We start from the raw sequence: 12,837 nt of genomic DNA, 5'->3' as shown, positions 1-12,837 counted from the left end.
GACTTGCTGCCACTACAACTTTTCTTGATGGAGCAGGGACTCCAAAAACCCTATTGTTGATAACCTTGAAAAGGAAAAGGACCTGGAAAATGTTTTATTATTAGGGATTGAGGAAGTTGGTGACAGAGTTTGGGAGAGTGTGTGATAGAAGAAAGCTGAAGATAAATGTGGGTAAAAGTAAGGTGATGGGATGTACAAGGGGTGAAAGTGGCAGTAGTCTGGAAGTGAGCAATAAAGGAGAGCGACTGGAGGAAGTGGATAGTTTTAGATACTTGGGTGTAAATGTGGCAGGAAAAGAAGTGAGTAAATGCCTTGGTGGATTAAAAAGTGTAATGAGGAATGGATGCTTAGAGTGAATATGCTATATGAAGGAGTGATTGTGCCAACAGCACTGTATGAGGCAGAAACATGGAACATAAGAGAGGAAGAGAGAAGGAGTTTGAATGTGTTTGAGATGAGGTGTCTGAGAAGTATGATGGGGGTTACTAGGCTGAATAGAGTGAGAAATGAGGAGGTGAGGAGGAGAACAGGGGTGGAAAGGGGGTTGGGAGATAGGGTTGATGAAAGAGTATTAGGATGGTTTGGGCACATGGAAAGAATGAGTGAAGAAAGACTAGTAAAAGAGGTATGGAAGGCAGATGTGGAGGGAGTGAACATGAAGAGAGATCCTAGGATGAGGTGGATAGATGGGGTGAAGGGGGCTTTGGGGAAGAGGGAAATGTCTGTTGAGGAAGGACAGAAGACAGGGATGAATGGAGAATGGTTGTATATGGATGATGTGATGCATGAGGTTGAATGGGTGGGGGGGATGGGGGGGTGAGGTAGTATGTGTGAGCAAATTTTGATGCAGCCCAAAGGGATTTCTCCCCATCTTCTCCTTTATGCATGGGTGGTTGCCGATTTAATGAAGTGGCCTTGCTGTGGATGTGCTGTGTCTTGCGACACTGCTTCTGACCCAGGGCTGTGGACAAGGTGCAGGGATGACCCGTCATCCAGGAGGTGCTAAGATAAGAGGGAAGGTGGAGGGGTGTGGAGTGTATTCAGGGATGGAATGGGTGGGAATGATTTTATGCCTTTTCCTTTTTGGCTACCTCCCTTGTAAGGGGGAAAAAGCCTTGGTATATGTATGTAATAACTGGAACCATACACAGCGGATTTTAACCCCTTTGATACGATGATGCCTATGTAGGCGTCATGAGGAACAAGTGGATACGCGGGGATGCTGTTGTTGGCGTCTTGATTATATATATTGTAGTTGTACCTGCGTGACCCCCATACTCTAAACTGGCTTCATCATATTTTCTATGGTTATCAAAATTCACGGGTGAAAGAGAGCGAGCAATACAGTGGTAACTTTATTTTTTATCATGCGAGTATTATGACGCAACATCGCACGTCTGGCGGCTAATGCCGCCAGCGAGATTTTGGCCTGGAGTGAAGGGGTTAATGAAAATTCTAAATTATTTGATTGGTAAAGAAGGTTCCATTGAATTTGAGATTTGATATTATTTATGGAGAATTTGTTAAGTTTGGAGCAATAAAAGAAGTTAGAAATAGACTGGAGAGAGAAATAGGTATTTTGAAACATGGATAATCTTTTCAAATGCCAAAAATGCTATGAAAGCTTTCAAAGAGTTTACACCCAGAAATATGGAAGTGCAGTGCTCGCTGGTAGACTCTCATCCTATGTATCTGGACATATACAAACCTCCTGACCAAAATGAAGACCCCTCAAAAAAATACCAATCTATCAAGATCACCCGATCCACCTAGGTGGGTGATCATAACAACTCAGTGATTGTGGAAATCTCAGACTGAAGAAATTTAAACCAAAAACTTGGTCATATGAAAAGACCAGGCATAAAACGCTTTGGAGGAAATAGTTTTCTTGTGCACACAAAATCTGATGTACATGCAACAATGCTACGAAATATAAAGGACAGAGAGGACATAATGAAAAAAGTAAAGCCTCGCTATACTTTTATATGCTAAGGGAGTGATCTTTAACCACTTCAGTATGAGTCAAAATCCTGTGCTCAGCATCGGCTGCCATGTGTACTCTGCATCACACTACTCACATTATTGAATATAAAGTCACTGCTGTATTACTCATTCTCTTTTACTCTGAGTAACATTAAATGCAGAAAATATGATAAAACCAGTCCACAGAATCTGGGGGTAACTCGTGTACATCTTACTTGGGTGTTTATCTAAATAAATCTTAAAGCTTTGAACTGGATTACATTGCCTCTGCAGGAAGTTTATTCCATTCATTAACTACAAAGTTGGTGAAGTTGTTTCTACCCACTTCCAAATTAAGTCTATTTCCTGACAGTTTGAGATCATCACTTCATGTCTGATTCAGTGTAAAGATTTTGTCACTTTTGATGTCAGTTCCCTATAGAATCTTAAAGATATGTATCAAGTCACCTCTGAGTCTATGTTTTTTTTAGGAAAAATAGATTCATATATTTTAGTCAATTTTTGTATGATTTTTGATATTTGGAATTGCTGTTTTATTTTTTCCAATGTGTCAATGTCTTTAATGAGGTATGGTGACCATATGGAAACAGCATATTCCAAATGTAAATGAACTAATAATTTATATAGCTTGTTAATAAGAGATGGACTTTTTAAGTCAAAAGATCAAACAATTTGTCCTAGAATCTTATTTGCTTTCTCAGAGGTTGAAATACACTGCTTAGATGATTTGAGATCATTGTTGATAATAGTGAGATCCTTTTCACTATCCATGTTTGTTAATGAATTTCCAAATAACTTGTAATCATACATACATACATATACCAAGGTTTTTTCCCCCTTACAAGGGAGGTAGCCAAAAAGGAAAAGGCATAAAATCATTTCCACCCATTCATCCCTGAATACACTCCACACCACCCCACCCTCCCTCTTATCTTAGCCATAATCATACTTACTATTATTTTTACCTATATGCATAACCTTGCATTTACTTGTGTTGCATAAGCCACTTTTCAGACCATTGCTGTAGTTTATCTAAATCTTAAATATCTAACTGGTTTAAGTGATCATTTGCCATTCTGCACATTTTTGTATCAGCAAATTTGGAGACAATAGATTTCAGTGTGTGGTCTATATCATTTATATATACAGTCGAACCTTGAAAGCCCGGACTAATTGGGGGGAAGGGTCGTCTGGTCATGCCAAATGTCCGGTCATCGAAAATATCGCCCTAACACCCGTAGATTTTCATAGCGGTATACGTATAGGTAATGTATGATATGGCATAGAAACACATAAGAATAATACTCTAACACTGTAATAATAACAATACTGTAATAATGATGGTATAATATTAATAATTCTGTAATAACTGTAATACAGGCATGTAAATGTACTGTATATACAGTGTACTGTACTGTATTTTTTATTACGTACACTGTAAATATCGGAAGGTATGCACGCGGGACAGTGGTGGCGGCTAGGGTTGCCGTGTTTTCTACACTGCCGTGTAGAATGGGAGTGTTGCCATACCGGGGCACACATTTTTCTCGGGCGTGTGCAGACTTTCATAGCAAGATATACTTGTCAAACTTTGACAAAATGTTGGTTCTAGTTTTTTTTATTCTTGAATGTATATAAGGCCCCCATGCCCTAACATATTCAGTAAGATATAAAATAATTTTTTTTTTAATATTATTATCGCTAAAAGAAAGCTGACACTTTAGCGTAGAATTTTTTCTACACGGTAAAAACGTATCTTTTGGGGTATAATATTTTATAAGTAACACAATTACCAATAAAAGTCATATCTTGATGTACCATTTATTATTTGATAACTAGTTCTATGATTTTTAAACAAAAGTTTGAGTTTTTGAACGTTTTTAACAGCCCACTGATATGTAGAAAAAATTTCCTCATGTCCTTGTGCAGTTGCCACATGCCACTATTTTACTACGTTTTGGTACAAAATTCTACGAAACGGCAGCCCTGGTGGCGGATTGACTGGACCGGGTTTGAGTACACGTGTACGGCCGTCGCTGCCACCTACCGGACAAATAGGGAACTTTGCTTGAAAAGTCCGCCCTTTGTTCATTTTGACTGGTCATACGAGGGTCCGGGCATTCGGGGTCCGGGCTTTCGAGGTTCGACTGTACTATGAATAGAAGTGGCCCAAGAATGGAACCTTGAGGAACTCCACTCGTGACATTTTTCCATCTAGAAGTTTTGTCATTTATAATAACTCTGTTTTTGATAATTTAACCAATTACTAGTCTAGTCCAACTTAATAGACTACCACTTATTCCATGTAAAACTAATTTAGTAAATAGTCTTTTGTTGGGGACAGTTCCAAAAGCTTTTGCAAAGTCTAGATATATTAAATCTATATTGTTTATCATTTTATATTTATTGAATTGTTGAGATGTAAGAAGCATTTATAATTTGAAATTCTATAAGTACCAAGGGCTTCTTCCCTCTTATAAGGGAGGTAGCCAAGTCAGAGGCATACACCCACTCCCACCCATTCCACACCATTTTAAATAATGTGGTAAATAGCACAACAGTAGTTATTGCAAAATTTATTCAGGTTAAATGGAAACCAGAACAGTGTTCACTGTTTCCATGACAACAAAGTTATGACTATTGAATTTATATTGACTAATGAAATGCTTTTGACAAAATCACAACATTGGTGACATGATGTCACTAGATATTTTGTTAGAAAAAAAAAAGTAACATATAGATGTGAATCTGTATTTGATGATTGTTACAATGTTACATATACCAAAGGCTTTTTCCCCCTTACAAGGGAGGTAGCCAAAAAACATACATATACCAAAGGCTTTCCCCCTTACAAGGGAGGCAGCCAATAAACAAATGCATAAAATTCACTCCCACCCATTCCATCTCCACGTACTCTACTTCCATTCCCGTTCAACCCCCTCCTTCCCTCTTATCTTGGCTCCTCCTGGATGATGGATCATCCCTGCATCTTGCCCACTGCCTTGGGTTAGAAGTGGTGTTGCAGGACACAGCACATCCACATCAAACCACTTTAATTAAATGGTGACACCCCCCCCGGGCTTCATCAAATTATTTTTCACACATCCCTCTTTCATCCCCCCATCGCCCACCCACTCCCTTTCATGCATCACAGCATCATCCATACACAACCATTCACCATATCTTCTGTCTTCTCCTGTCCTTTCTCAACAGACATTTCCCTCTTTCCCCAGTGCCCCTTTTACCCCATCCATCCACCTCATCCTTGGTCGTCCCCTCATGTTCACTTCTTCCACCTGTCTTCCACACCTTTTTTACTAATCTTTCTTCACTCATTCTTTCCATGTGTCCAAATCATCCCAAAACTCTTTCATCAACCCTATCTCTCAACTCCATTTCCACCCCTGTTCTCCTGACCTTGTTTCACACTCTATCCAGCCTAGTAACCCCTATCATACACCTCATCTCAAACACATTCAAACTCCTCTTTTCCTCTCTTATGTTCCATGTTTCTGCTCCATACAGTGCTGTCGGCACAATCACCCCTTTGTACAATCTCCTCTTAGCATCCATTCCCAAATGTCTATTTCTCGTTGCACTTTTTAATCCTTCAATGCATTTACTTGTTTCTCTCAATCTATATTCTACCTCCACCTCCACTCCTCCCTTTCCCACCACATTCACACCCAAGTACGGTATCTAAAACTATCCACTTTCTCCAGTCTCCCTCCTTTAATGCTCACTTCCAGTCTGCTGCCACTTTCTCCCCTTGTACATCTCATCACCTTCTTTCACTTTTTGTTACTTAATTACTTTTTGATTGTTACTTAATTATAATAAACAGGAGATGAATGACACTCTTGGGGTACTGTCTTTTTCTCCAACTATCATACCTAATTTGGAATTCATTTGATTTTAATTTGGCTTATATTATGTAAGCTGTTCCAGTAGTTGATACATCTTTATAGATTTTTTTTTTTTTTACATATTTCAGACATGTGGTCTTCTTTAATTGTCCCATGACTTTGTGATATTCCTGTCCTAAACAGAGATCTTTGTTTTATCAATTCCCATTAATGACATAAACACTTTTATTATGTTACCTCTTCTTTTTTTTTTCAATTATGGTAGGTCTAGTGCTCTTAATCTCATATATTTTCTCTGCAATTATGGGAACAAATTTTGTTACTGTTATTTGTATTTTCTTGATAATTTTTATATTCTCCACTTTGTGCAGAGATTACTGTATTTACCTAATTGTAATATACAGAAAAGGAGCAACACTTATTGGGCCCCCTCTCCTATTCTCTAATTTTCTAACATACCTAAACCTTCAAATTCATGTATGGTTCCAACTTAATTTATATCTTTGATTTCCAGTTATCATATTTAGATTTAAACTCATGTATTGTTCGAGCTTGGGCTATATCTATCTATTCCACTTATACATCTATATGGAAAACTATTTCTTTGCATCCTTTCTACATGTGGTCTTTCATAATTTACTTCCATGACCTCATAAAGCCTTCCCATCTTTAATCAGGAGATCTCTTCTATCAATGCAATTTATCCCCTTTAATGACCTGAACACCATAATCATGTCACCTCTTTCTTTGATCTTTAATAGTTGGCAGACCCAGTACTTTTAGCCTTTCCTCATATGGTTTATCTGCCAGGCTGGGGACCAGTTTGGTTGCTGCCCTTTGTATTCTCTCTATATTGCTTATATCCTTTGCTCTGTGTGGGGACCATACTACTGATGCATATTCCAGTCTTGGATGTATCAGGGTTTCGATTATTTTTTTCACCATATTTTCATCCATATAATGGAATGCCATTTTAATCATGTGCAGTAGTCCATATATCTCCCCCACAATCTTGCTGATATGTCTGTCAGGTGACAGGTTGTCTTTTATCAACACTCCCAAATCTTTCTCCTCTGTTGCATTTATAGTAAATATTGTGTATACTACTATATTCCAATCTAGGGTGGATCAGGCATTGTATGCAGTGAAATGGTTTGTAAATAGTTTGTACATTTCACCCACGATTTTACTGAAATATCAGATGACAAAATATCCATGACCAACACTTAAAGATCCTTCTCTTCCTTTGCTTTTGTGACACTCGTTTCCCATAGAGTAATCTATTGATGATCTTTTTCAGTTTTTATCCATTTCCAGTACTTGTGTGTGTATGCATGCATATATACTAACATCATCTTGGTCAATGTTGGGGGAGAAGGGGAAAAAATTGCCAGCCTATTTGTAAGATCTAAACAATCTGGCTTCACAGGCTTTAATGGAGACACGAGGCAGTGCTACTATAGCATGAGGTCTACTGCCATATGTCACCTACCCAGGTGCAGCCTGAGGTCTATCGCGTGACCCGTGTTCCTCTGGGATGCTCCCTACTCCTGTCCATCAAACATGTGACCTGCCCAAATACATAAAAAAATGTGACCTGTCCATGTGACCTGACCTAACCTAATGTAACCTAACCTATGTGTGCCATTCTTAGATGTATAAAGTGTGTATCACTAAAATAAATGTATGGAAATATATGATATATATTTGATAACATGTTTATCTTTACCTTTCTTCCTTTAATATGAATGTAATTAGAAACCCAGTTATCTATCTAAGTCATTCCTAGGATATTCACAAATTATATGTTTATCACAAAAATAATGTATGGAAATGGTAGACCTCACGCTATAGTACAAACAGGAGGTAGATATGCTATAGTGTGGTAGACCTCACGCTATAGTAGCACCCATAAGGCACTATGTGACAGCACTGAAATATACAACTAAATATACAGTTTTAATGTACGTTTATCTGTAGAATATACATCACCCACATGTAAAGTTGTAAATACTCTTATAATTACTCTGTGCCAAATATTAAAAATTTAAACTTTGTTTTGTTCTTCCTGGGGTTGGGGGCACATTATGCTTGGTCTTCTGGTGTTGCCCCAACCCATAAAAGTTGGAGATGTAGGGAAGAAACGAGTCCAATACCATCTGAAAAAGAAGGAAACAAACTACTGTATCTTGAAAATGACACCTTTTCATGGATGGATATATCTTTCTCTCTCTCCCCCTGCCTCCCTCTCTCTCTCCCTCCCTCTCCATTCCTCTCTCCCTCTCTTTCTCTCTTCCTCTCTATCTTTCCCTCCCTCTCCCCCTCTCTTACCCCCCCCCTCTCTCTCCCTCCCTCCCTCCCCACAGGGGTCAATATTAGAACTGGTAATGTTCTTGGTGTATGATAATGACATGATGGGTAATTTGACCTGTTATGCTTATTTATTGATTGTGGTGATCTGGGCTTTATATAACATTGTTTTGTCCACATATAACTAATTGTACTTGTTAACCTGATTAAAATGGGTATGTTTTCTTATATTGTTTTTTGTTTTGTTTTCAGACTGTATTGATGTTTTGTTGGTTGAATAAAGCCTAAAGAAAGGTTCTGAGTATTCTTTGAGAATACCTCATTGATTATTCAAAAGTCATGAGGAAAGGATTGTAGGCTGCTATAAGAAGATCTGGATGGTATATGAATGGAGCCAGAATGAGAAATAATTATCAGTATGAAGAAATGCAAGATATTGGATATGAGTGTAACAATAGGCCATCACTGCTCTATAGAATGGGTAATGATCTCGTTACAAAAGTATAAGCAGAAAGAGACTTAGGAATGATGATGATGGAAAATTGATCAGAAACACATGAAAAGGATTAGTGGGGAAAACATAAGAGTATGATTGCACTACATAATTAAAAACCTGATCCACCCTAGACTGGAATATGCTGCAGTGGTGTGTTTACCACTTAAAAAGAAAAATATAAACAACATAGAGAAAATTCGGAGAGCAGCATCTAAAATGGTCCCAAGTCTTGATAAATCATATAAAGAGACTGAATATTCTAGGGTTGCTTTCATCATCACAGTCATTGTCATCATGATGATCATCATAACTTCACAGTACACCATTTCTCTTAGTGATCTATGGTCCAATCCATTGGTTGTTGCAGGATTCCTTGGAGCTGCAAGTCTCCAATCAAAGAGAACTCGGACAACAGACTGGTTGTTTGAAAACTAGATGAATACACTTACCTCTTGACAAAGTGCATTCCAAAGGGGAGGTTATAACATGAAGCATCACATGTAGCTGATGAAGGAACACTGCCTGCACTTTGAAACTGTTCTCTCCACTGAATGAGTCCTCTCTCCTGGTCAGTACCTATTGATATTATGTTAGGTTAAAAATCACTTGGACAAAGAGAACACAAGGTGTTAAATAGTGAATATAGGCATAAGTATGAAATTGTGTTAGATAGGGTTGACTAAAGTATACTGGGATGGGTTGGACATATGGAAAAAATGAGTAAAAAAAAAAAAAGACTAGCAAGTCTTATGTAATCAATATTACATATGGAAGAAGACCACCAGTGCAGTCAATATTAGTGACTGAGGAGGAAACTGGAGGGACTCTGGTCATACATGCCAACAGTGCACTGAACCACATATGTTTATCCCTGCATAACCCACTTTGAAAAAGAATGATAACTCCAAGAGGAAAGGTGGTCCCATTCTTGATGTTATCTTATCCTTATTGTAAAATACACATACACCTTTCATCAAAACTGAAGTTCCTACCTGGTACAGTGTTGTCTAAAATAAAGCCAAATAATCCCCCAACAAACATGGATGTCTTCAGAAGTACAAGGAGGACTTGGTTGACAAGGAGACTGCCTGTGTCCACTACTGTGTCATTACCAGGTGTGTTGAACCACTGCAAATAGAAAAAGTCTTCAAACCTTGGGACAATTAATCCATCCATTGCCCTAGATTTCTCTTCCAGGAGACCTATGGATCCCAAGTAACCAGCAACAGCTGCCGGATTGGTTCTTAAGTCACTCATGGGAGAAATATTGTGTTGTCTGGATATGTGGCAGTATAGGATGAAGTGTTCACTGTTTTCTTTGTGATGGTTGCATTTAGGGTAGTTTGTCTCTGTGGCCAGGCCTATCCCGTATTGCTTTTGTTGTTGTTGTTGTCATTCCCTAGACTGTCTGTCCGAGCAGTCCCGTCTCCCCAAGCAATGCCACAGCCGAAACTTGGTTTTCCCACAAATCCTTTATAGAGCGTATGTTGTGTTGTTTGCGTGCATGATTGTGTATAATGCAGTCTTCCATTATGTGTTGTATGGTATGGGGTGAAGTGTTACATCCTGGGCAGCTGTTCACAATGCGGTCATCCAGCCTCTTCTGGTAGCTTAGAAGTGCTGGATGGTGGCCACACCAAAGTCTGGCCAGGTGGACTCTGTCCTTTCGTGGGAGAGAGGATTCAGAATGATGGATATCAGGGGGTCTGGCATGCAGCAATGTGTTGTCTTTCAGTGTGTTAATGGAGCGGTGAGTGATATGATTATGAATATGTTTCTGGAGGCTGGTATTTGGTGGTTGTGGAGGAAGAGAAGAGAATATCTGTGTGTGATACAGGTCTTTGGGTGTTGTTTTAATGTTTCTTGGTGTGTGTGGGTGTTCTGCTATGTAGTGTAGCGGGTGTGATGTGTTTGTGATGGCTGCGGGTTTTGTTTTAGTGGTTGGTGACCTTAGCTCAGTCATGCTAGTGTGTTTGTTGTCTCTCTTGGAAGGGATTTTTCTGTGGGGTAAATGTCTGAAGGGATTTGATGGAGTAGAGCATTTCATGGCTGGATTTGAAGTGCTTATTTTGTGATCTGAGTGTGAATGTGTTTTTGTATGGAAGTGTGCGGTGCAAGTGGTAGGTTATTGTTAATGTTTGAGGAGCATGCTGCAGATGTAGTTTTTTGTTGTGTGCATTTGGTTGTGCTCATGTGATGTAATGAGATGGGTGAGTATGATTTAGGGTTCCTGCATAGAACTGTTTACCTATCATTTTCATACATTAAAAAAATTAGTGTCTGTATCCAGTGTTTTAGATGGCAACCCTCCTTTTTCATCCCCTTATGCAAACATAGAGAAGACAGAGATATTTCTTTGGTCCACATGAATTTATAGCACATTCAAGTCATTCTCCACTCACACCTATCTTTTTCCATTTTTCTCCCCTGGTAAACAGACATGTCCCTTTTAATCAAGGCCACCTTCACCCTATCTGTCCATCTCATCCTTGGTCCTCACCTCAAGTTCACAACATCCATCTCTGCCTTCCACACACCTGGGTGCTGTGGATCTCATGCAAGAGAGATCTAGGGCAACAGATTGATTGATTTGGTCTTTGGATCATCTGCAATCATGTTAGTGTGACTTGTTACAGTTTCTGTCATGTAATTTATATCACTCTCCAATAAATCCATTGCCCCAGGTTTTTTCTTTTAGAAGACCCATGGCTTTCAATTAATTAGCAACATATTTCACTCAAGGATGAAAATTTGTGTCATTGTCTGAGAAGAGTTAGTGCAGAGCAATGTAGGATGATCTTCGTAAAGATTTTGTAAGCAGAAGTGAAGTGAATGTGATGGTTTTATTTAAATTAGCTCCACATACTAAGGGTTTAAAGGTATGTTTGTGGTGTAGTAATTAAAGTTTCATGTGTGTAACCAAATTCTAATTAAGTCCCAGAAAATCCAAGTCCAACATTATTAAAAAAGTAATTTCTGAAATATCTTTCCCAATATCTAAGAAAATGTATCAGATTTCATTTGATGTCAACCAGTATTACAATTATTTCATGAGGAATAAAACCAAAACAACTCACCATAGGTATGGCCAGGCCGAAGAACATTGAGAATCCAAGCACAAATAGGTTCCTGGAAGAATTGAGTTCCACAAATTGAAGACTTGATAGCCCCACTGCAGCGATCATGGCAAAGACAATGCAGAAAATCCCACCAACAATAGGTTCTGGGATAGTGATGAAAAATGCCCCAACCTTGCCAATTATTCCAAATAATATCATAATGGCAGCACTATACTGAATCACCCGGCGGCTTCCAACCTGAAAAATTATTACAGTTATGGTGGATTACAATGACAAAGCATAAAGGAAACTTACTGGTCTATAATAAACTTGGATGCAAAAACTATTGATGATGATATGGTTTAACATCACAAACTAATAGAAATAAGGTAAAAATCAAATAAAAATAAAACTAAAATAAAAAGAGTAAATCAACACACAAAGAGGTAAATTATAATAATAGTTATTGCCTTAGGTTTTATTGACTGAAACCCTGCAGCCCCACTGTGGCTGTTAGTGGTCCCTGGGTCTTCTCAGAGGTCTCTGCAAAGATACTCTGGACTACTATCTTTGTTGTATTGAATTGGGACTGTGTCTCTGTGTCACCATCTGAAAGTAGGAGGAGGTTGGGGGCAGTCACTAGCTGTCAGATTTTCATTTGTGGAAAGGTGGAGGAAGTACAGCCAAAGTTATTTTGTGAGGTACAGGTGGTATGTTCTTGTAAATGTTTGAGTTGTATTCTGCTGGTGTTTTTATTTATTTATTTATTCATTTATTTATATTTTTTTCCTCATTTGATTGTGTTTATGTTATACAATGGGAGAGATGGGTAGGATTGAAGGCTCTTGTGTGGACTATGCACTTATAATTTCCATGTGCTGCTCTTTGGGGGAGATTCTTGTAGACTTTTTCATGGGATAATAATAATAATTTTATTTGGCAATGAATCAAATACATGAAATACAGATAATGAAAAGAACACCTAGTTTGAAATTACAGTTACAATTGCCGAGGGTAACACAAAAAAGCATGTAAGCTTATTTTCATTGTGGTCCTCATTAGATTGTTTTTCTACACTAAGTTACACAGACAACGTACGTAGGGGTTAAGGGGACCAGAAACA

General features: G+C 38.4%; 1 protein-coding gene across 2 annotated transcripts in view; it reads right to left on the bottom strand.

Moving 5' to 3' along the window:
• Window positions 1-4,546: 4,546 nt before the first annotated feature.
• Window positions 4,547-12,837, bottom strand: part of LOC143036727 (solute carrier family 23 member 1-like) — a 55,752-nt gene continuing 47,461 nt past the window's right edge. For both annotated transcript variants that reach the window (XM_076204379.1, XM_076204380.1), the window contains exons 10-13: window positions 11,733-11,972; window positions 9,648-9,783; window positions 9,105-9,231; window positions 4,547-8,008 (exon numbers count right to left, since the gene is read on the bottom strand). In XM_076204379.1, coding sequence (XP_076060494.1) covers window positions 7,897-8,008; window positions 9,105-9,231; window positions 9,648-9,783; window positions 11,733-11,972 — 615 coding nt within the window. In that variant the 3' untranslated portion in view covers window positions 4,547-7,896. The remainder of the gene's footprint in view (window positions 8,009-9,104; window positions 9,232-9,647; window positions 9,784-11,732; window positions 11,973-12,837) is intronic.

Source organism: Oratosquilla oratoria, chromosome 21, assembly GCF_046742065.1.
Source record: "Oratosquilla oratoria isolate Oo_2021 chromosome 21, ASM4674206v1, whole genome shotgun sequence".
Lineage (NCBI taxonomy): Eukaryota > Metazoa > Arthropoda > Malacostraca > Stomatopoda > Squillidae > Oratosquilla > Oratosquilla oratoria.
The sequence above is the reverse complement of the archived record's forward strand: the minus strand, read 5'-3'. Positions and strand labels throughout refer to the sequence as shown.